This window comes from Pseudophryne corroboree, chromosome 6 (assembly GCF_028390025.1).
Source record: "Pseudophryne corroboree isolate aPseCor3 chromosome 6, aPseCor3.hap2, whole genome shotgun sequence".
Lineage (NCBI taxonomy): Eukaryota > Metazoa > Chordata > Amphibia > Anura > Myobatrachidae > Pseudophryne > Pseudophryne corroboree.
Window position 1 is genome coordinate 49,166,941 of NC_086449.1, and position 21,657 is coordinate 49,188,597.

Consider the following 21,657-nt stretch of genomic DNA (forward strand, 5'->3'; position numbering starts at 1 on the left):
AACCAATATGATTTTAAGGAATCCCAACACTATGTTGAGATCTCACGGTGCCCCTAGAGGCACAAAAGAGCTGTATATGCAATACACCCTTTACAATCTGGACTTCAGGAACTGAAGTCAATTCTTTCTGGAAGAAAATCTACAGGGCCGAAATTTAAATCTTAATGAACCCCAATTTGAGGCTCAAAACACTCCTGTTTTCAGGAAGTGTAGAATTCGACCTAGTTGAATTTCCTTCGTGGAGCCATCCTGGCCTCACCCACGCAACATATTTTCACCACATGTGGTGATGACGTTGTGCGGTCACCTCCTTCCTGGCTTTGACCAGGGTAGGTATGACCTCTTATGGAATGCCTTTTCCCTTCAGGATCCGGCATTTAACCGCCATGCCGTCACACGCAGCCGCGGTAAGTCTTGGAATATACATGGTACTTGCTGAAGCAAGTCCCTTCTTAGCTCCCCAGGTCCTTAGTCCTCTGTGAGCATCTCTTGAAGTTCCGGGTACCAAGTCCCTCTTGGCCAATCCGGAGCCACTAGTATAGTTCATACTCCTCTATGTCTTGTAATTCTCAATACCTTGGTTATGAGAAACAGAGGAGGGAACACATACACTGACTGGTACACCCACGGTGTTACCAGAACATCCACAGCTATCGCCTGAAGGTCTCAAGACCTGGCGGAATACCTGTCCCGTTTTTTGTTCGGGCGGGACACCATCATGTCCACCTTTGGTCTTTGCCAACGGTCCACAATCATGCTGAAAAACTTCCCTATGAAGTTTCCACTCTCCCGGGTGGAGGTCATGCCTGCTGAGGAAGTCTGCTTCCCAGTCGTCCACTCCCGGAAAGAACACTGCTGACAGTGCTATCACATGATTTTCCGCCTAGCGAAAAATCCTTGCAGTTTTGTCACTGCCCTCCTGCTTCTTGTGCCGCCCTTTCTGTTTACGTGGGCGACTGCCGTGATGTTATCCCACTGGATCAATACCGGCTGACCTTGAAGCAGAGGTCTTGCTAAGTTTGGAGCATTATAAATTTGCTCTAAGCTTTTTTATGCGGAGAGAATTCTCCAGACTTAATCACACTTCCCTGGAAATTTTTTCCCTGTGTGACTGTTCCCCAGCCTCTCAGGCTGGCCTCCGTGGTCACCGGCATCCAATCCTGAATGCCGAATCTGCGGCCCTCTAGAAGATGAGCACTCTGTAATCACCACAGGAGAGACACCCTTGTCCTTGGATATAGGGTTATCCGCTGATGCATCTGAGGATGCGATCCGGACCATTTGTCCAGCAGATCCCACTGAAGAGTTCTTGCGGGAAATCTGCCGAATGGAATTGCTTCGTAATAAGCCACTATTTTTTACCAGGACTCTTGTGCAATGATGCACTGACACTTTTCCTGGTTTTAGGAGGATCCCGATTAGCTCGGATAACTCCCTGGCTTTCTCCACTGGGAGAAACACGTTTTTCTGGACTGTGTCCAGAATCATCCCTAGGAACAGTAGACGTGTCGTCGGAAAAAGCTGCGATTTTGGAATATTTAGAATCCACTCGTGCTGTCGTAGAACTACTTAAGATAGTGCTACTCCGACCTCCAACTGTTCTCTGGACCTTGCCCTTATCAGGAAAGCGTCCATGTTTCTTTTAAGAAAATTCATCATTCCGGCCATTACCTTGGTAAAGACCCGGGGCGCCGTGGACAATCCAAACGGCAGCGTCTGAACTGATAGTGACAGTGCTGTACCAGGAACCTGAAGTACCCTTGGTGAGAAGGGCAAATTTGGACCTGTAGGTAAGCGTCCCTGATATCCAGTGACACCATATCGTCCCCTTCTTCCTGGTTCGCTATCACTGCTCCGAGTGACTCCATCTTGATTTGAACGCTTGTATGTAAGTGTTCAAATATTTCAGATCTCACCGAGCCGGTTGGCTTCAGTACCACAATATAGTGTGGAATACTACCCCCTTCCTTGTTGTAAGAGGGGTACTTTGATTATCACCTGCTGGGAATACAGCCTGTGAATTGTGTGAGGGGGAGACGTCTCGAATTTCCAATGTACACCTGGGATACTACATGTAGGATCCCGGAGTTCCCTTGCGAGTGATGCTGAAACTCTTGAGATGACCCCCTACCGCACCTGAGTCCGCTTGTACGGCCCCAGCGTTATGCTGCGGACTTGGCAGAAGCTGTGAAGGGCTTCTGTTCCTGGGAATGGGCTGCTTGCTGCAGTCTTCTTCCCTTTCCTCTACCCCTGGGCAGATATGACTGGCCTTTGCCCGCCTGCCCGTATGGGGACGAAAGGACTGAGACTGAAAAGACTGTGTCCTTTTCTGCCGATATGTGACTCGGGGTAACAAAAGGTGGATTTTTCAGCTGTTGCCATGGCCACCAGGTCCAATGGACCGCCCCTTTATACGGCAATACTTCCATATGCCGTCTGGAATCTGCCTCACCTGACCACTGTCGTGTCTTCGTCTGGCAGATATGTACATCACATTTACTCTTGATGCCAGACTGCAAATATGCCTCTGCGCATCACGCATATATAGAAATGCATCCTTAAAATGCTCTATAGTCAATAAAATCTTGTCCCTGTCAAGGGTATCAAAATTTTCAGTCAGGAAATCCGACCAAGCCCCCTCAGCGCTGCACATCCAGGCTGAGGCGATTGCTGGTCGTAGTATAACACCAGTATGTGTGTATATACTGTTATGATATTTTCCAGCTTCCTATCAGCTGGCTCCTTGAGGGCGGCCGTATCTGGAAACGGTAACGCCATGTTTTTTATAAGCGTGTGAGCGCCTTATCCACCCTAAGGTGTGTTTTCCAACTCGCCCTTACTTCTGGCGGGAAAGGGTATACCGCCCATAACTTTCTATCGGAGGAACCCCACGTATCATCACACACTTCATTTAATTTATCTGATTCAGGCAAAACTACAAGTAGTTTATTCCCACCCTACAAAATACCCTTATTTGTGGTACTTGTGGTATCAGAAATATGTAACACCTCCTTCATTGCCCTTAACATGTAACTTGTGGCCCTAAAGGAAAAATACGTTTGTTTCTTCACCGTCGACACTGGGGTCAGTGTCCGTGTCAGTGTCTGTCGACCGACTGAGGTAATTGGGCGTTTTTACAAGCCCCTGACGGTGTCTGAGACGCCTGGACCGATACTAATTTGTCCGCCGGCTGTCTCATGTCGTCAACCGGCTTGCAGCGTGTTGACATTATCACGTAATTCCATAAGTAAGCCATCCATTCCGGTGTCGACTCCCTAGAGAGTGACATCACCATTACAGGCAATTTGCTCCGTCTCCTCACCAACATTTTCCTCATACATGTCGACACACACGTACCGACCTACAGCACACACACAGGGAATGCTCTGATAGAGGACAGGACCCACTAGCCCTTTGGGGAGACAGAGGGAGAGTTTGCCAGCACACACCAAAAGCGCTATAATGTATATAACAACCCTAGAAGGTGTTGTTTCTATATATGCGCTCTTAATATATAATTATATCGCCAATTTATGCCCCCCTTCTCTTTAACCCTGTTTCTGTAGTGCAGTGCAGGGGAGAGTGAGAGCCTTCCTCACCAGCGGAGCTGGGCAGGAAAATGGCGCTGAGTGCTGAGGAAAATAAGCTCCGCCCCCTTTTCGGCGGGCTTTTCCTCCCGGTTTTTTAATAACTGGCCTGGGTTAAAATACATACATATAGCCTTAATGGCTATATGTGATGTATTTATTTGCCAAATAGGTATTTATATTGCTGCCCAGGGCGCCCCCAGCAGCGCCCTGCACCCTCCGTGACCATGTCAGTGAGCCGTGTGACAACAATGGCGCACAGCTGCAGTGCTGTGCGCTACCTCTCTGAAGACTGTGAAGTCTTCTGCCGCCTGTTTCCGGACCTCCGTTCCGCCGTCTTTCTTCAGCATCTGTAAGGGGGATCGGCGGCGCGGCTCCGGGACGAACCCCAGGCTGACCTGTGTTCCGACTCCCTCTGGAGCTCAGTGTCCAGTAGCCTAAGACTTCAATCCTCCTGCACGCAGGTGAGTTGCAAGTCTCTCCCCTAAGTCCCTCGTTGCAGTGATCCTGTCGCCAGCAGGAATCACTGATTAGAAACCTAAAAAAAACTTTACTAAACAGCTCCTTAAGAGAGCCATCCAGTTTGCACCCTTCTCGGACGGGCACAAAAACCTAACTGAGGCTTGGAGGAGGGTCATGGGGGGAGGAGCCAGTACACACCATGTGACCTAAAAAGCTTTTTAGATGTGCCCTGTCTCCTGCGGAGCCCGCTAATCCCCATGGTCCTGACGGAGTCCCCAGCATCCACTAGGACGTTAGAGAAACTGGAGGTGCTACTTTTTACACAAATATACAAGTGTGACTTTTCAAATTACAAGAGTCTTATCTTTATTAGACTGAGTTTACTGTACTTCTTCCCATGCCTCCCCATTGCTTTAATAGGCAGCCTCCCCCACCCTTATCCCACCCCCATGAGACTTGTGATTTCACAGATTGGGTATACTGCTTGGTAAATAACTGCATGAGCTATTCATTTATATACAGTAGTGCACCCAGTCTGTGAATCACAAGACTCACGGGTTGGGATTGGGGGGAGGCTGCCTGTTAAAGCAATGGGGAGGCATGGGATGAAGTACAGTAAACTCAGTCTCATAAAGATAGGACTCTTGTAATTTGAAAAGTCACACTTGTATATTTGTGTAAAAAGGAGCACCTCCAGTTTTTATTCAGATTTTGACTATATATTTGTGTCCATGTCTGAGTCTGTATACAAAGTAAGGCAGAATTTGTTTTGGGAAAATAAGAAAAAAACAGCGGATGCTAATTTTAACACAGATATAATGCTATTTTTTTTTACACAATTATACAAGTGTTGCTTTTCAAATTATGAGAGTGTTATCTTTACGATGCTGAGTTTACTGTACTTCTTCCCAGGCATCCCTATTGCTTTAGTAGCCAGCTTTCCTCACCCCTAATCCCACCCACAGCTGGACTTGTGATTTCACGGACTGGGTGTACTGCTTAGTAAATGACAGGCACAACACGGCCGGTAGACTACTGTATATAAATGAATAGCTCATGCTGTCATTTATCAAGAAGTACAACCAATTCATGAAATCGCAAGTCTCACTGTGGGTGGGATTAAGGGTGGGGGAGGCTGCCTGTTAAAGCAATGGGGAGGCACGGGATGAAGTACAGTAAACTCAGTCTCATAGAGAGAAGACTCTTGTAATTTGAAAAGTTACACAACATGGCCGGTAGACTACTGTATGTAAATGAATGACTCCTGCTGGCTTTGGTTGGGGAAAGGAACCCAGAAATCACAGAAGGCACATTAAATTGTAATGCATGTTAGCATTGTGCATGCACCTAGAGATCGAGAGAATCAGTTACGAGTGAGCCGTCAGTTTACGGGCAGCTCTGCTAATGTTGCATGTCTTTTTCTTGCCGTAAATGCATCTTATACACATCGCTATGCAAATAGGATGCACACGCATCTTTTGCTGATTAAAATATGCAACATGCCTATGTTCTGTGTGAGACTGCGGATGTATCAGCTAACAAAATTCTACATTACAATGTTTTCCTGGAAATCACTGTAACATAGAATTTTGTATGCAGATACAGCGGGACTCGCAGGGAATATAGGTATGTTGCATATCATTTTAATCAGCAGAAGCTGCTTGTGAACCCTATTCATATTGTGATGAGTATAAGATGCATTTTTGACAAAAAAGTTGCCCGACGTTAGAAGTGCTGACTGTCAACTGACGGCTCACTCACACCAGGCATCTCTCGATCTCAGTGCATGCACAATGCTAATATACCTTACAAATGAACGTGCCCTCTTGTGTTCTCTTCCCCCAACCAAAGTCAGCATGAGCCATTCATTTACATGCAGTAGTGTACCGGCCATGGGGCCGAATGTAATAGAGTGCGAGTTTCAAAAGGTGATAGATTTGGTAAGGTTTTGCAGTTTTTTTTAAGTGGCAATCATTTACACAGCCAGATCAACCTGGTTTTGCTTGATTGCCACATTTAAAAAAAACTGAAAAACCTTACCAAATCTCTCACTTTCTGAAACTCTCACTCTACTACCTTTGTCCCATGTTGTGTTTGTCATTTGCTAGCAATTCACCCATTCTGTGAAATCACAAGTCTCGCAGAGGGTGGAATTAGTAGTGGGGAGAATTCCTATTAAAGCAATGGGAAAGCCTGGGAAGAAATACAGTAAAGTCAGGCTCATAAAGAGAACCCTCATAATTTGAAAAGCCAAACTTGTATATCTGTGTAAAAAGTTGTATTATATGTGTGTAAAAATTAGCATCCACAGGGTTTTTTTTTCTAATTTTCCCAAAACAAGTTAGATCATACTTTGTATACAGACTCAGACATGCACACAGATATACAGTCTAAATTAGAAAAAAAACCTGGAGGTGCTACTTTTTACAGAAATATACAATACAATCATGATTTTTCAAATTATGAGTCTTATCTTTATGATATAGTTTACTGTACTTCTTCCTGTGCCTCCCCATTGCATTAATAGCCAGCCTCCCCCACCCTCATGAGATTTCATGGACTGGGTGTACTGCTTAGTAAATGACAAACACAACATGGCCAGTACACTACTTGGGTGTTGAGTATTGCTGACGGTAATTCCAAAGCATTCCCACACTATAGGCTCGCTGCGGGAAATCCTAGTATATGCAGTTGCTCCCTGAATGGAGGTAGAGAAATCAGGATTTTTGTGTAAGCAGTTGCCCCTCTGATTGGATGTAGGGTTTTTGTGTGATGACTGTTACAACCGTTTCTCATAGTCCATCTGGCTAAACTGCATTCCCTCCCTTATAATATACTGTTGTTGTCCTGTTTGTTTGTTTTTTGTTTTGTTTTTTGTTTGAATGTGGTGTCCTACTTGATGTAGGAGGGGTATACAGGGGAGAGAGCATCAATTAAGTTTAAATAAATGATTTCACCATGTGCCCAACTCTATGCCCAGTGTAAGCCATGTCCCCCAGTTGGACAATGAGAAACAGATTTTATGGAAAGTACATAAGAAAAATAGGATTTTGATAACCTACCGGTAAATCCTTTTCTCCTAGTCCGTATAGGATGCTGGGGACGACATCAAGACCATGGGGTATAGACGAGATCCGTAGGAGTCATGGGCACTCTAAAGACTTTTCATTGGGTATAAACTGGCTCCTCCCTCTATGCCCCTCCTCCAGACCTCAATTGTAGGAACTGTGCCCAGGGAGACTGACATTTCGAGGAAAGGAATTACTTAACTAGTGGTGAGATATCTACCAACTCACACCCCTAACCATGCCGCACACATGGTATTCAACATAGTTCATGCCTGTTGGCGTGTGTTAATTGCAGCAACATGCTGAAACCAAGATAACACAACTTGTGTAACTGTAATAAATAAACTGCAGGTAAAGTACGCACTGAGACGGGCGCCCAGCATCCTCTACGGACTAGGAAAAAAGGATTTACCGGTAGGTTATCAAAATCCTATTTTCTCATACGTCCTAGAGGATGCTGGGGATTACATCGAGACCATGGGGTCTATACCAAAGCTCCAGTACGGGCGGGAGAGTGCGGATGACCCTGCAGCACAGATTGACCAAACTTTAAGTCCTCATCGTCCAAGGTGTCAAACTTGTAGAATTTTGCAAATGTGTTTGACCCTGACCAAGTGTCTGCTCGGCAAAGTTGTAATGCCGAGACTCCCTGGGCAGCCGCCCAGGAGGAGCCCAACTTCCTAGTAGAATGGGCCTTCACCGACATCGGTAACGGCAATCCAGCCGTAGAATGAGCTTGCTAAATCGTACCTCTGATCCAGCGCACAATAGTCTGCTTAGAAGCAGGACACCTTATCTTGTTGGGAACATACAGGACAAACAAAACCTCTGTTTTCCGTATTCGAGCTGTTCTAGCGACATAAATCTTCAAAGCTCTAACCACATCTAGAGACTTTGACTCAGCGAACGTGTCAGTAGCAACTGGCACCACAATAGGTTGGTTTATGTGGAAAGAGGAAACCACCTTTGGAAGAAAATGTTGACGAGTTCTCAACTCTGCCCTATCTTCATGGAAGATCAGTTAAGGGCTCTTGTGGGACAAGGCCCCCAATTCAGACACCCACCTTGCGGATGCCAAGACCAAAAGCATCACCACTTTCCAAGTGAGAAACTTCAACTCTATTTCTTGTACAGGCTCAAACCAACCCGATTGAAGGAACTGCAACACCACATTAAGGTCCCATGGTGCCACTGGAGCGCAAATAGAGGCTGGATGTGCAGAACCCCTTTCACGAACATCTGAAGTTCTGGAAAGGAGGCCAATTGTTTTTGAAAGAACACTTATAAGGCCAAAATCTGGACCTTGATTGACCCCAATCTAAGGCCCGCATCCACACCAGCCTGCAGAAAATGTAGAAAATGTCCCAACTCAAACTCTTCCATAGGAGCCTTTTTGGATTCACACCAAGACACACATTTTCTCAAAATACGGTGTTAATGTTTAGACGTTACTCCTTTCTGAATAAGAGGGGGGATGACTTCCTTCAGAATACCCTTTCGGGCTAGTATCCGACGCTCAACAGCCATGCCGTCAAACGTAGCCACGGTAAGTCTTGATACACACACGGCCCCTGCTGTAGTAGGTCCTCTCGAGGAGGAAGAGGCCGAGGATCTTCTATGAGCAACTCCTGAAGATCTGGATACCAAGCCCTCCTTGACCAGTCTGGGACAATGAAGATTGCTCAAACTATTGTTCTTATTATTATTTTGAGAACTTTTGGAATCCGTGGAAGTGGGGGGAAAACATATACCGACCGAAACACCCACTGGGTCACCATTGTATCCACTGCTATTGCTTGAGGGTCTCTCGACCTGGAACAATATCTCTGAAGCTTCTTGTTTAGATGAGATGCCATCATGTCTACTTGAGGAACTCCCCAAAGACTCGTCACCTCTGCGAGGACTTCTTGGTGGAGGCCCCACTCTCCTGGTTGGAGATCGTGTCTGCTGAGGAAGTCTTCTTCCCAGTTGTCCACTCCCGGAATGAAAATTGCTGACAGAGCTCTAACATGTCTTTCTGCCCAGAGGAGAATCCTTGTCACCTCTGCCATTGTCGCTCTGCTTTTTGTTCCACCTTGCCTGTTTATGTATGCGACTGCTGTTACATTGTCCGACTGGATCTGCACGGGATCTTGAAGAAGATGTACCGCTTGTAGAAGGCTGTTGTAAATGGCTCTCAATTCCAGAACGTTTATGTGAAGGCAGGCTTCCTGACTTGACCATTTTCCTTGTAAGCTTTCCCCCTGTGTGACAGCTCCCCAGCCTCGGAGACTTGCATCCGTGGTTATTAGGACCCAGTAGTGAATCCCAAACCTGCATCCCTCTAGTAGGAGAGAACTGTGTAGCCACCACAGGACCGAAATCCTGGCTTTGGGGGGACAGGATTATTTTCCGCTGTATGTGTAGGTGGCATCCGGACCACTTGTCCAACAGGTCCCATTGGAATACTCTGGCATGAAATCGGCCAAACTGTATGGCCTTGTAGGCCGCTACTATTTTCCCCAACAACCGAATGCATTGATGGATCAACACGCTTGTTGGTTTCAATATTTGTTTAACCATTTTCTGGATTTCCAGAGCCTTTTCCACTGGAAGAAATACTCTCCGTACTTCTGTGTCCAGAATCATCCCTAAAAAGGACAATCTAATCGTCGGTTCCAACTGCGACTTTGGAAAATTCATGACCCAACCGTGTTGTTGGAGTATTGACGGGGAGAGTGTGAGGTTCTGCACCAACTGTTCCCTGAATCTCGCTTTTATCAGGAGATTGTCCAGATAATGAATTATATTGACTCCTTTTTAACGAAGGAGGACCATCATCTCCGCCATCACCTTGGTGAATACCCTTTGTGCCGTGGAGAGTCAGAACGGCAACATCTGAAACTGGTAATGGCAATCCTGTACTGCGAATCTCAGATAAGCTTGGTGAGGAGGATACATGGGAACATGCAAGTAAGCATCTTTTATGTCTACTGACACCATGAAGTCCCCCTCCTCCAGACTGAAAATCGCTACTACCCTCAGGGATTCCATCTTGAACTTGAACCTTTTCAGGTAGAGATTCAGATTTTCATGTTTAAAATCGGTCTGACCGAGCCGTCCAACTTCGGAACTACGAAGAGGCTTGAATAAAAAAAACCTTCTCCTTACTGTGCAAAGGGTACCAGGACAATGACCTGATCTTGACATCATTTTTGAATTGCCGTTGTTACTGCCTCTCTTCCCGGAACAGAAGCTGGCAAAGTCGATTTGAAAAATCGGCATGGAGGGACGTCTTGAAACACTAGTTTGTACCCATGGGACACTATTTGTAAGACCCATGGGTCCAGACCAGATTGAATTCAGATTTGGCTGAAAAGTTTCAGACGTGCTCCTACCCGAGCGGACTCCCGCAAGGGAGCCCCAGCTTTATGCTGCAGATTTGGCAGAAGAAGGGGTGGACTTTTGCTCCTGCGATCCGGGAGACGCTGCAGATTTCTTTCCTTTTCCCCTTCCCCTACCTGCAAAAAAAGGGGAGACCTTTTGGCTTTTTTGTATTTCTTGGGCCGAAAGGACTGTATGTGAGAGTGATGTCTTTTTTGCTGGTGTAGGAGCATAAGGCAAGAATGTCGACTTACCTGCGGTAGCCGCCAAGACTAATGCATCCAGCCCGTCACCAAACAAAGGCCTCACCTTTATACGGGAGAGCCTCCATATTTTATTATGGAATCTACATCAGCATTCCACTGGCGAATCCACAACGTCCTCCGAGCTGATACTGCCATGGTAGCGGTTCTTGATCCCAAGAAACAAATATATTTCATGGATTCTAGCATCGTCTTTGATATGACCTAACGTTAGGAGTATCTCGTCTCCATCTATTGTGTCAATGGCTAAAGACAAGTTTTCTGACCACTTTTCAATAGCACTACTCACCCACTCACAGACAATGGTAGGCCTGAGTAGTGTTCCATTGGCCACATCAATAAATCACCTCATTCACTTGCAGTCTGTCAGCTCCTTAAGTGAAGCCATTCCAGGCGCATGGAGAAACTCCTTTTCTCTTTTATGACAGGGCCGTGTCTAAAATGCGGGGTGACTCCCAACTTTTTTGGAAAAAGGTAAGCTGCCTTCATTTCTTTTGGGAATCTGAAATTTCTTTTCAGGTTAAATCAGACCTGAGGTGAAGGGAAAATTACATTACATCTTTACTAAAGTAAACCCTCTCCTTGTGGTAAAAGAGGGGGCTTCATAACTTCTAACACCTCCTTTATAGCTAAAAACAGTTTTGAATGCTCTTTTGCTAACTTAGGACCTATTCCCCTGGAATAACTAGTGTCGACACAGGAATCAGAGTCTCTCTCGGTATCAGTTTGTACTACTTGTACAAATTTGTATGTGACCCAGAAAGGTCCCTGTGGATGAAAGGCAGAACTATTAAAAATCACATCTTCAACAGATTATATTCAGTTTTCTGTAGGAGATTCAGTCCAACATCTTACTGATATGATTCACACTATCATGTAACCTTTCACCCAGTCAGGCTCTTGGTGTCATATTACACCTCTGTGTCCGTAACATGTCTCCACAGAGTTCCCTGCCACAGATATGTCACACACGTGCAGAACCACACCACAGACACTCCGGGATTTATAGGGGACAGACCCACAGTAAAATCTGTCAGAGGGACACAGATGGGATTTGCCAGTTCACAACCCAGCACCAGTAACACAATGTCTGTGAACACAAAATGCCCACTGACATTCAGCGCTTTTATAATGCTAATCGCACAATTATATAGCACCAAATTCATGTTTTTTTATGAAACCCTTTCTCCACACCTCTCCTCCCTTCCCCACTGTCCGCTCACTCCTGTGCATCTCTGACACTGGGGGGAGGGATCAGAGTTCTTACCAAGGGGGTATCCAATTAGCCTTGATAACACGATCTGAGATCGCAGCTCATGTTATCACACCTACCTCCCAAAATATCAGGTTATCGCAGCCTGCGCGCTCCCATTTATCACACCTATACTATTCCAAAACATCAATAACAGGAATCACGTGATAATTCTAGCTGGCAATATCTGATATTGGAGAAAGTGGGGAATTCTGCCTGTACCCCCAAAAAATCAAACTAACATAGGAAAACATTGTAGATGTGTATTAGTGACCATAATAAAAGTATTTACTGTCATTAAATTAGGTCAAATTTCTGTTATATGCATTTTTTCTTTAAATGCAGAAAATTATAGAAAGTTAATTTTTTTTCAGCAAAATAAATGCTCTAATTAAATTTAGGGTACATAAAAATGGGTATAAGTATACATTTGGGTAATTTTAGGGAACTTTAAAAAAAATTGGAAACAGACTGATTACGCCCACCTGAAACCCTAAAAACACCTGTCATTAAACACCCCAATATATCTTTCTCATACCCGTACCCCAATTTCCATCACTTTGCATTTTTTGACTGCTAATAAAAATAATAAAAAACTTCTAAGTGCCTCATTAGTCATTCAGGGGGATGTACCAGGGATTCAGAACCAAATGCCAAAATTTTTAATAGGGATTTTTCATTACTTACCACCAGCTCACAGAAGAGAAATCCACGATAAACCCTATGGAGACTTATTGATAATAACTTATCGCCACTAACACGATACCAAATGATTGTATTTGCTATAAGTTATCCATATACTGCGGCTAATTGGATACTGCCTAACTGTCATTTCATTCCAATTTGATAACATCATTTTATTATAATTTGATTTTTATATATATATATATATATATATATATATATATATGTTATATCTGTGGCAGGAGGAAAGGGGTCTCTGTACTGCACATCTGACTGGAAATAGGAGCCCAGCAATTAGGCAACATACATCAGGATACATCATGTTCCTTATACAATATAACACTACAACTGATTACAATGGTGATCTTCAGAGTATTAAATACATTTTTATTTTTCTATTTTTTTTACAGGTAACTTAAGGAGCTGGAATCCCACTAAGATTAAAAGACAAGGCTGCAGAAAGAGATGGGAAAGGAATCTTGTTCCCTGATCTAGAAAACTAAAGATATAATTTCTTCTTAAGCTTCTGAATGGTTCAAAGAAACGATTTTCATTTTATGGATAGAAGTTTTTATCCATTACATGATGAGTCTCACAGGAGAGAGACCACATCTGTGTTCTGAGTGTGACAGAAGCTTTACATATAAATCACAGCTTCTCATACATCAGAGGAGTCACACAGGAGAGAGACCACATCTGTGTTCTGAGTGTGACAAAAGCTTTACCTGTAAATCACATCTTCTCACACATCAGAGGATTCACACAGGAGAGAAACCACATCTGTGCTCTGAGTGTAACAGAAGCTTTATATATAAATCACTTCTTATCATACATAAGAGAATTCACACAGGAGAGAAACTATTTACATGTTCTGAATGCAGCAAGTGTTTTTCCCAGAAGACAAATCTTCTCATACATCAGAGGAGTCACACAGGAGAGAGACCATTTACATGTTCTGAATGCAGGAAGTGTTTTTCCCAGAAGTCGCATCTTCTCATACATCAGAGGATTCACACAGGAGAGAGACCACATCTGCGCTCAGAGTGTGACAGGAGCTTTATACATAAATCACATCTTATACTACATCACAGGAGTCACACAGGAGAGAAACCTTTTGAATGTTCTGAATGCAGCAAGTGTTTTTCCCAGAAGTCATATCTTGTTATACATCAGAGGAGTCACACAGGAGAGAAACCTTTTGAATGCTCTGAATGCAGCGAGTGTTTTTCCCAGAAGTCATATCTTGTTATACATCAGAGGAGTCACACAGGAGAGAAACCATTTACATGTTCTGAATGTAGCAAATGTTTTACCAGGAAGTCATATCTTGTTATACATCAGAGAGTTCACAGAGGAGAGAAACCTTTTGAATGTTCTGAATGCAGCGAGTGTTTTTCCCGGAAGTCACATCTTGTTATACATCAGAGGAGTCACACAGGAGAGAAACATTTTGAATGTTCTGAATGCAGCAAGTGTTTTACCAGGAAGTCATCTCTTGTTTTGCATCAGAGGATTCACACAGGAGAGAAACCATTTATATGTTCTGAATGTAGCAAGTGCTTTTCCCAGAAGTCACATCTTGCTATACATCAGTGGATTCACACAGGAGAGAAACCTTTTAAATGTTCAGAATGTAGAAAGTGTTTTTCCCAGAAGTCAGAGCTTGTTATACATCAGGGGAGTCACACGGGAGAGAAATCTTTAAAATGTTCTGAATGCAACAAGTGTTTTTCCCGGAAGTCACATCTTGTTATACATCAGATGAGTCACACAGGAGAGAAACCATTTACATGTTCTGAATGCAGCAAGTGTTTTTCCCAGAAGTCACATCTTGCTAGACATCAGAGGAGTCACACAGGAGAGAAACCATTTACATGTTCTGAATGTAGCAAGTGTTTTTCCCTGAAGTCACATCTTGCTAGACATCAGAGGAGTCACACAGGAGAGAAACCTTTTAAATGTTCTGAATGCAGCAAGTATTTATCCCGGAAGTCAGAGCTGCTTATACATCAGAGAATTCACACAGGAGAGAAACCTTTTGAATGTTCTGAATGTAGGAAGTGCTTTTCACGGAAGTCACATCTTGTTATACATCAGAGGAGTCACACAGGAGAGAAACCTCTTAAATGTTCTGAATGCAGCAAGTGTTTTTCCCGGAAGTCATATCTTGTTATACATCAGAGGAGTCACACAGGAGAGAAACCATTTACATGTTCTGAATGCAGCAAGTGTTTTACTAGAAAGGAAACACTCCGTAATCACATGCGGAGTCACTCTGAGGGCCTGAATGCAGCATGTGTATCATAAGTAATGTAACTTATCACAACTGTATGAATTCAATGGAGCCAATATTTATTTTGTGAATTTGACCAGTGTTTTATATAAATGACTCTTGATAAAGACAGGAGAGGTCAGACAAGTGGACCTGGAGGTACTTTTCCCCCTGGGAAGGTCTCTGTGTTAGGAACTAGAGCTGCAGTATAACAATAGCCAATGACCGTGGGACTGCCATTACTGAGCTCTGTAATATACAGCTGTTCTGCTCATGCAGGTGCTGGGACTAGTAGAGAGTTCCAGCAGCTCCTTTCAGTACTGGGATTCCTTCTCTGACCAGCAGGGCTATGAGTGCTGGGTATTTCTACAGGAACAATGTATGCTGTTCTGTTTCACCGTATGGGTTATTGTATGGGGTGTTATTTTTAACCACTTTTTAGATGCCATTTTTTCCATGTTTAACTCCATTTTGTATATGTATGACCTCATTGCTTTATATACTGTACATACTTTTTATTAGGATTAGTGCTTTGCAGACATATAGGCAGCAGTTAGAAATATAGTCTCACGTTAAGTTACAAGTTTTCTTTCACCTTTGACATAGTGTGAAAGACATGGCTGATTATAATAAATATATGTTCCTGTTATCAGTATCTCAGATGGAAACTGTCTAGAAAGATGTTTGGGGTATTGTGTACATAAGTAGGGGAAAGGGTACAGTTGTCTAGAATAACATATATTATGTTTTCCTGAATGACTACTGCACCCAGCGTCACAAACCCTGAATGTAATATCTGGTAAGACAATGTTAGTGTATCCTTGCAGGGTTATAAAGGCTAGAGCAGGGGTGGCTAACCAGTCGGAGGCAAAGAGCCAGAAAAGATCCATAGGCAAGTGCAAGAGTCACTATCATGCAAAAATGGGGGTGTGGCCTAGTTGTCACAAAGCCACGCCCCATTTTTGTGCACACACCTTTTGGTATGATGTTTGTAGGAGTGTGAGCTTGTGTCATAACCCTGTTTAGTCATGTTGTACAGTGCCACATACATATAAAAATGCCCAAAAATGGATGCCACCACAGTGCTAGATAAATATATGCCCCCAGTGCCAGATACATATACGACCCCAGTGCCAGATATGCCCCCACAGTGCCAGATATGCCCCCGATGCAGATACACATGTCCCCACAGTGCCTCCCACAGTGCCAGATATGCCCCCACAGTGCCAGATATGCCCCCACAGTGCCAGATATGCCCCCACAGTGCCAGATATACCCCCGATGCAGATACACGTGTCCCTACAGTGCCAGATATGCCCCCACAGTGCCAGATATGCCCTAGTGCAGATACACATGCCCACACAGTGCCAGATATGCCCCCAGTGCAGATACACATGCCCATACAGTGCCAGAAATGCCCACACAGTGCCATATATGCCCCAGTGCAGTTATGCCCCAGCGCAGGTACACATGCCCCTACAGTGCCAGATATGCCCCCAGTGCAGATACACATGCCCCCACAGTGTCTCATATGCCCCCAGTGCAGATACACATGCCCCCACAGTGCAGATACACATGTCCCCACAGTGCCCCCCACAGTGCCAGATATGCCCCCAGTGCAGATACACATGCCCCCACAGTGTCTCATATGCCCCCAGTGCAGATACACATGCCCCCAGTGCTGTTACATATGCCGCCACAGTGCCTCACTCCCCCCCCCTCCTAAAAACAAAGTGCTGCTCACCGCGCTGCTGTGAGGGGAAGGAGAGTGCAGGGCGTGCCTCTCCTACCCCTCCGTCCTCCGGCGGCGCTGTGTATCTTCAATTCGGCGCCGGCCCGTGAGCCAATCAGAGCTCGCGGACCGGCAGCCAATCAGGAGCCTTAGCTGCCGGTCCGCGAGCTCTCATTGGCTCACGGGCCTCCGCAGAATTGAAGATACACCCTGCCGCTGGAGAGTCTGGTGTGTCAGGCAGCGGTGGCCGGGAGCGCATCGAGCCGCATGCGGAGGATTAAAGAGCCGCGGGTTGGCCACAGCTGGCCTAGAAACTTACGCATAGCAAGTAGTTCTGATGGAAGCTAGGTCTGGCTGCAGCGGACCTAGACTTCTACAAACCCCCTCCAGCTTTTAACTTGCGACAAAGTTATTAGGCGGGACCCTGGAGAATGACTGAACTACATTATTTAAACTACTTAATCGATGACCATCATCTGAGACAGATCTTATAACATCTGGGATAAGAGCTGAGTGTTCTAACTTGTTCTTGTTATTATTATAACTGACTATAACTTGTTACTTGCATGTTTTCATTATTGTAACTTTGATAAATGATTATCCTTTTTACTTTGTCCTGTGTGAGTCTCCATATTTAATACATTGTATTCCAGAACTTGGTCGCTTGAGATTTTCAACCGACAACCGTTATATTTACTAAATATCAGTTTTTCAAAGCCACTGATTCTTACTGTCTATGATCGCTGGATGATAAAGGGCAGTAATAATACATGTAAATTCAGGCTTGTTTTGCTTGTATTTCTATTGCCTTTTATATCCAGCACACAAATGGAGTAAAATTCTTTGGCTTTCAAAAAAACTGTTTAGTAACTACAGTATACCCGCTACAGGTCTTTCCTCTGGTCTCTTATACCTCAGTGTTCTTTCTCTAATACCTTTTATTTCCCTTACGTCCTAGAGGATGCTGGGGACTCCGTAAGGACCATGGGGTATAGACGGGCTCCGCAGGAGACATGGGCACTACAAAGAACTTTTAGTATGGGTGTGCACTGGCTCCTCCCTCTATGCCCAGAGGAGATAGGGTGCATTACAGAGGAGCTCTCCAGAGTTTGTCTGAAAAAGAATTTTGTTGGGTTTTTTATTTTCAGGGAGCACTGCTGGCAACAGGCTCCCTGCATCGTGGGACTGAGGAGAGAGAAGCAGACCCACTTAAATGATAGGCTCTGCTTCTTAGGCTACTGGACACCATTAGCTCCAGAGGGAGTCGGAACGCAGGTCTCACCCTGACATTCGTCCCGGACCCGCGCCGCCGTCCTCCTCGCAGAGCCGGAAGATAGAAGCCGGGTGAGTATAAGAAGAAAAGAAGAGTTCAAGGCGGCAGAAGACTTCAGATCTTCACTGAGGTAAGCGTGCAGCAGTAACGCTGCGCGCCATTGCTCCCACACACTACACACACAGAACGGGCAGTGATGGGTGCAGGGCGCAGGGGGGACGCCATGGGCAGCAATAAACCTCTGTCTGGCAATAAAAAGGGTACATTAGGCTGCAGAGGCAGTAAATTAATAGATCCCCGCCATTTTTTGTATATTGAAGCGGGACCGTAGCCTGCCGCTTGAGGGGGCGGAGCTTGATCCCTCAGCACTAACCAGCGCCATTTTCTCCACAGAAAGCTGCAGAGAAGCTGGCTCTCCGGACTCTCCCCTGCTGAACTCGGTGACAGAGGGCTGAAAAGAGGGGGGGGGGGCATGGTTAAGGCGCAGTGAGTGTATAACATTGAGTATATATAAAAAGCACTATCTGGGTTGTTCCGGTGTAAGTTTGGTGCTGGGTGTGTGCTGGCATACTCTCTCTCTGTCTCCCCAAAGGATCTTGGTAGAGAATTATCCTGTGTATGTGGGGTTGTCGGTACATGCGTGTCGACATGTCTGAAGCGGAAGGCTTGTCTGAGGAAGAGGTGGAGCAGATGTGTGATGTGTTTCCGTCGGCAACGCCAACTCAGGATTGGATGGACATGTGGCATATGTTAAATGCGAGTGTGGCCTTATTACATAGAAGACTGGACAAAGCAGAGTCCAGGGAGAAAACAGGGAGTCAATCCACGGATTGGACTGGGTCACAGGGCCCTACTGGGTCTCAAAAACATCCCCTATCCCAAATAGTGGACACTGGTACCGACACGGATTCTGACTCCAGTGTCGACTACGATGATACAAAATTACACATAAGGGTGGCAAAAAGTATTCACTGTATGATTATTGCAATAAAATATGTTTTGCATATCACTGATGACCCCTCTGTCCCTGATACGAGGGTGCGCATGTATAAGGAAAAGAAACCTGAGGTAACCTTTTCCCCATCTCATGAGCTTAACGAGTTATTTGAAAAAGCTTGGGAAATTCCAGATAAAAATCTGCAGATTCCCAAAAGGATTCTTATGGCGTATCCTTTCCCTGCACAGGACAGGGTACGTTGGGAATCCTCTCCCAGGGTGGACAGGGCTTTAACACGCCTGTCCAAGAATGTGGCACTGCCATCTCCGGACACGGCAGCCCTCAAGGATCCTGCTGATCGCAGACAGGAGACTACTTTAAAGTCTATTTATGCACATATGGGTGCTTTGCTCAGACCGTAAATAGCATCGGCGTGGGTGTGTAGTGCAGTTGCAGCATTGACAGATACCTTGTCAATTGACCTTGACAACCTAGATAGGGATACCATTTTATTAACCTTCGCCCACATTAAAGACGCAGTCTTATATATGAGGGACGCACAAAGGGAAGTTGGGCTGCTGGGTTCCAGAGCCAATGCCATGGCTATTTCTGCGAGACGAGCTCTATGGACCCGCCAATGGACGGGTGATGCAGACTCGAAGAAGCATATGGAGGTTTTACCTTACAAGGGTGAAGTGTTGTTTGGAGAGGGGCTCGCGGACCTGGTTTCAACAGCTACAGCGGGTAAATCTACCTTTTTACCTTTTGTTCCCCCACAGCAAAAGAAAGCTCCACAGTATCAGATGCAGTCCTTTCAGTCGCATAAGTCCAGAAGAGGTCGGGGTTCTTCCTTCCTTGTCAGAGGTAAGGGTAGAGGGAAAAGAACACCAGCTTCGGCTAGTTCCCAGGAGCAGAAGTCCTCCCCGGCTTCTACAAAATCTACCGCATGATGCTGGGGCTCCCCTAAGGAAGTCCGCACCTGTGGGGGCACGCCTTCGACTCTTCAGCCAAATCTGGGGTCTTTCAGAAGTGGATCCTTGGGCGATGGAAATTGTTTCCCAAGGCTACAAGCTGGAATTCGAAGAAGTGCCCCCTCGCCGATTTTTGAAGTCTGCCTTACCAGCTTCACCCCCAGAGAGAGAAGTAATGTTAGCTGCAATTCAAAAGCGGTGTCAACAGCAAGTGATTGTCAAAGTTCCCCTGATACAACAAGGAAAAGGGTATTATTCAACCCTGTTTGTGGTCTGGATCCGGGTGGTTTGGGCAGATCCATTTTAAATCTAAAATCCCTAAACCTGTACTTGAAAAAGTTCATATTCAAGATGGAATCGCTCCGAGCTGTAATATCCATCCTGGAAGGGGGGCATTTTATGGTGTCACTAGACATAAAGAATGCTTACCTTCATGTCCCCATATATCCCTCTCATCAGGAGTACATGAGATTCGCTGTACAGGACTGTCATTACCAGTTTCAGACGTTGCCGTTTGGGCTTTCCACGGACCCGAGGATTTTCACCAAGGTGATGGCGGAAATGATGGTACTCCTGCGCAAACAAGGAGTCACAATTATCCCATACTTGGACGATCTCCTGATAAAAGCGAGATCGAGAGATCAATTGCAGAAGAGCGTGTCGCTCTCCCTGAGGGTGCTCCAACAGCACGGTTGGATTCTCAATCTGCCAAAGTCACAATTAGTTCCAACGACACGGCTATCATTCCTAGGCATGATTCTGAACATGGAACAAAAGAAGGTTTATCTCCCATCGGACAAAGCCCAGGACCTCCAGAACATGGTCAGAGACCTGCTAAAACCAAAAAGAGTGTCCGTTCATCAAAGCACTCGAGTTCTGGGAAAAATGGTGGCAGCCTACGAGGCCATCCCCTTCGGCAGGTTTCATGTGAGGACTTTTCAGTGGGACCTTCTGGACAAGTGGTCCGGGTCCCATCTACAAATACATCAGAAAATAACGCTGTCCCCCAGGGCCAGGGTGTGTCTCTTATGGTGGCTGCAGAGTGCTCACCTTCTAGAGGGTCACAGGTTCGGCATTCAGGACTGGGTTCTCGTGACCACGGACGCGAGCCTCCGAGGATGGGCAGCAGTCGCACAAGGAAGACATTTTCAGGGACTATGGTCAAGCCAGGAGGCTTATCTACACATCAACATACTGGAATTTGGTAGAGAAAGGGTAGAGAAGGAGAGTGGTCCAATGTAGGGTTTAAAACAGAGTTAAAATCCCCTGCGAGTATGAGCAGTGCCGAAACTAGGGAGGGGCTAGGGGGGCATGTGACCCGGGCGCGGGATTGGGTAGGGCGCTGGGATCAGCTGCGTCTGACACAGCAGAGAATTTAGTGAAGAAAAATGGAATTTGTAGTCATGTGTGCTACTGCTTACACTTTATGCAGTAGCATAGAGACTACAAATCCCATGAGGCATTGCACCCTGCAGAAAGATGGCCACCACTGCTGGAGCTAGGGAGTCAGGGTAACGTCTAGTTTCCCTTCCTCAGCGGCAAGCCGAAAAAGTATACCAGCCGCCCGCCCTAGCTATGAATGTGCTCATGCTGCTGACCTTTCTCTGGCCCCACACAGCATTGCATTTAGCGTTTCAGCCCGCTGATAGCACAGTGATAGATGGAAGCAGGACGGTGAGAGGTGAGAGGATCGGAGGTAAAACACACATACACATACTCACTGTGACTGGTGTTAACCCCTGCAGCTCATTTAAACTAGTTTACTTAAGCTTATATACAGTATATTGCCCTAA

The 21,657-nt window shown here is 45.5% G+C and overlaps 1 protein-coding gene across 2 annotated transcripts in view; it reads left to right on the forward strand.

Moving 5' to 3' along the window:
• LOC134936059 (zinc finger protein 268-like) overlaps positions 1–16,789 on the forward strand; it is a 44,375-nt gene extending 27,586 nt beyond the window's left edge. For both annotated transcript variants that reach the window (XM_063930968.1, XM_063930969.1), the window contains exon 2: positions 13,090–16,789. In XM_063930968.1, the coding sequence (XP_063787038.1) occupies positions 13,262–14,986 (1,725 nt within the window). In that variant the 5' untranslated portion in view covers positions 13,090–13,261 and the 3' untranslated portion in view covers positions 14,987–16,789. The remainder of the gene's footprint in view (positions 1–13,089) is intronic.
• The last annotated feature ends 4,868 nt before the right edge of the window (positions 16,790–21,657 follow it).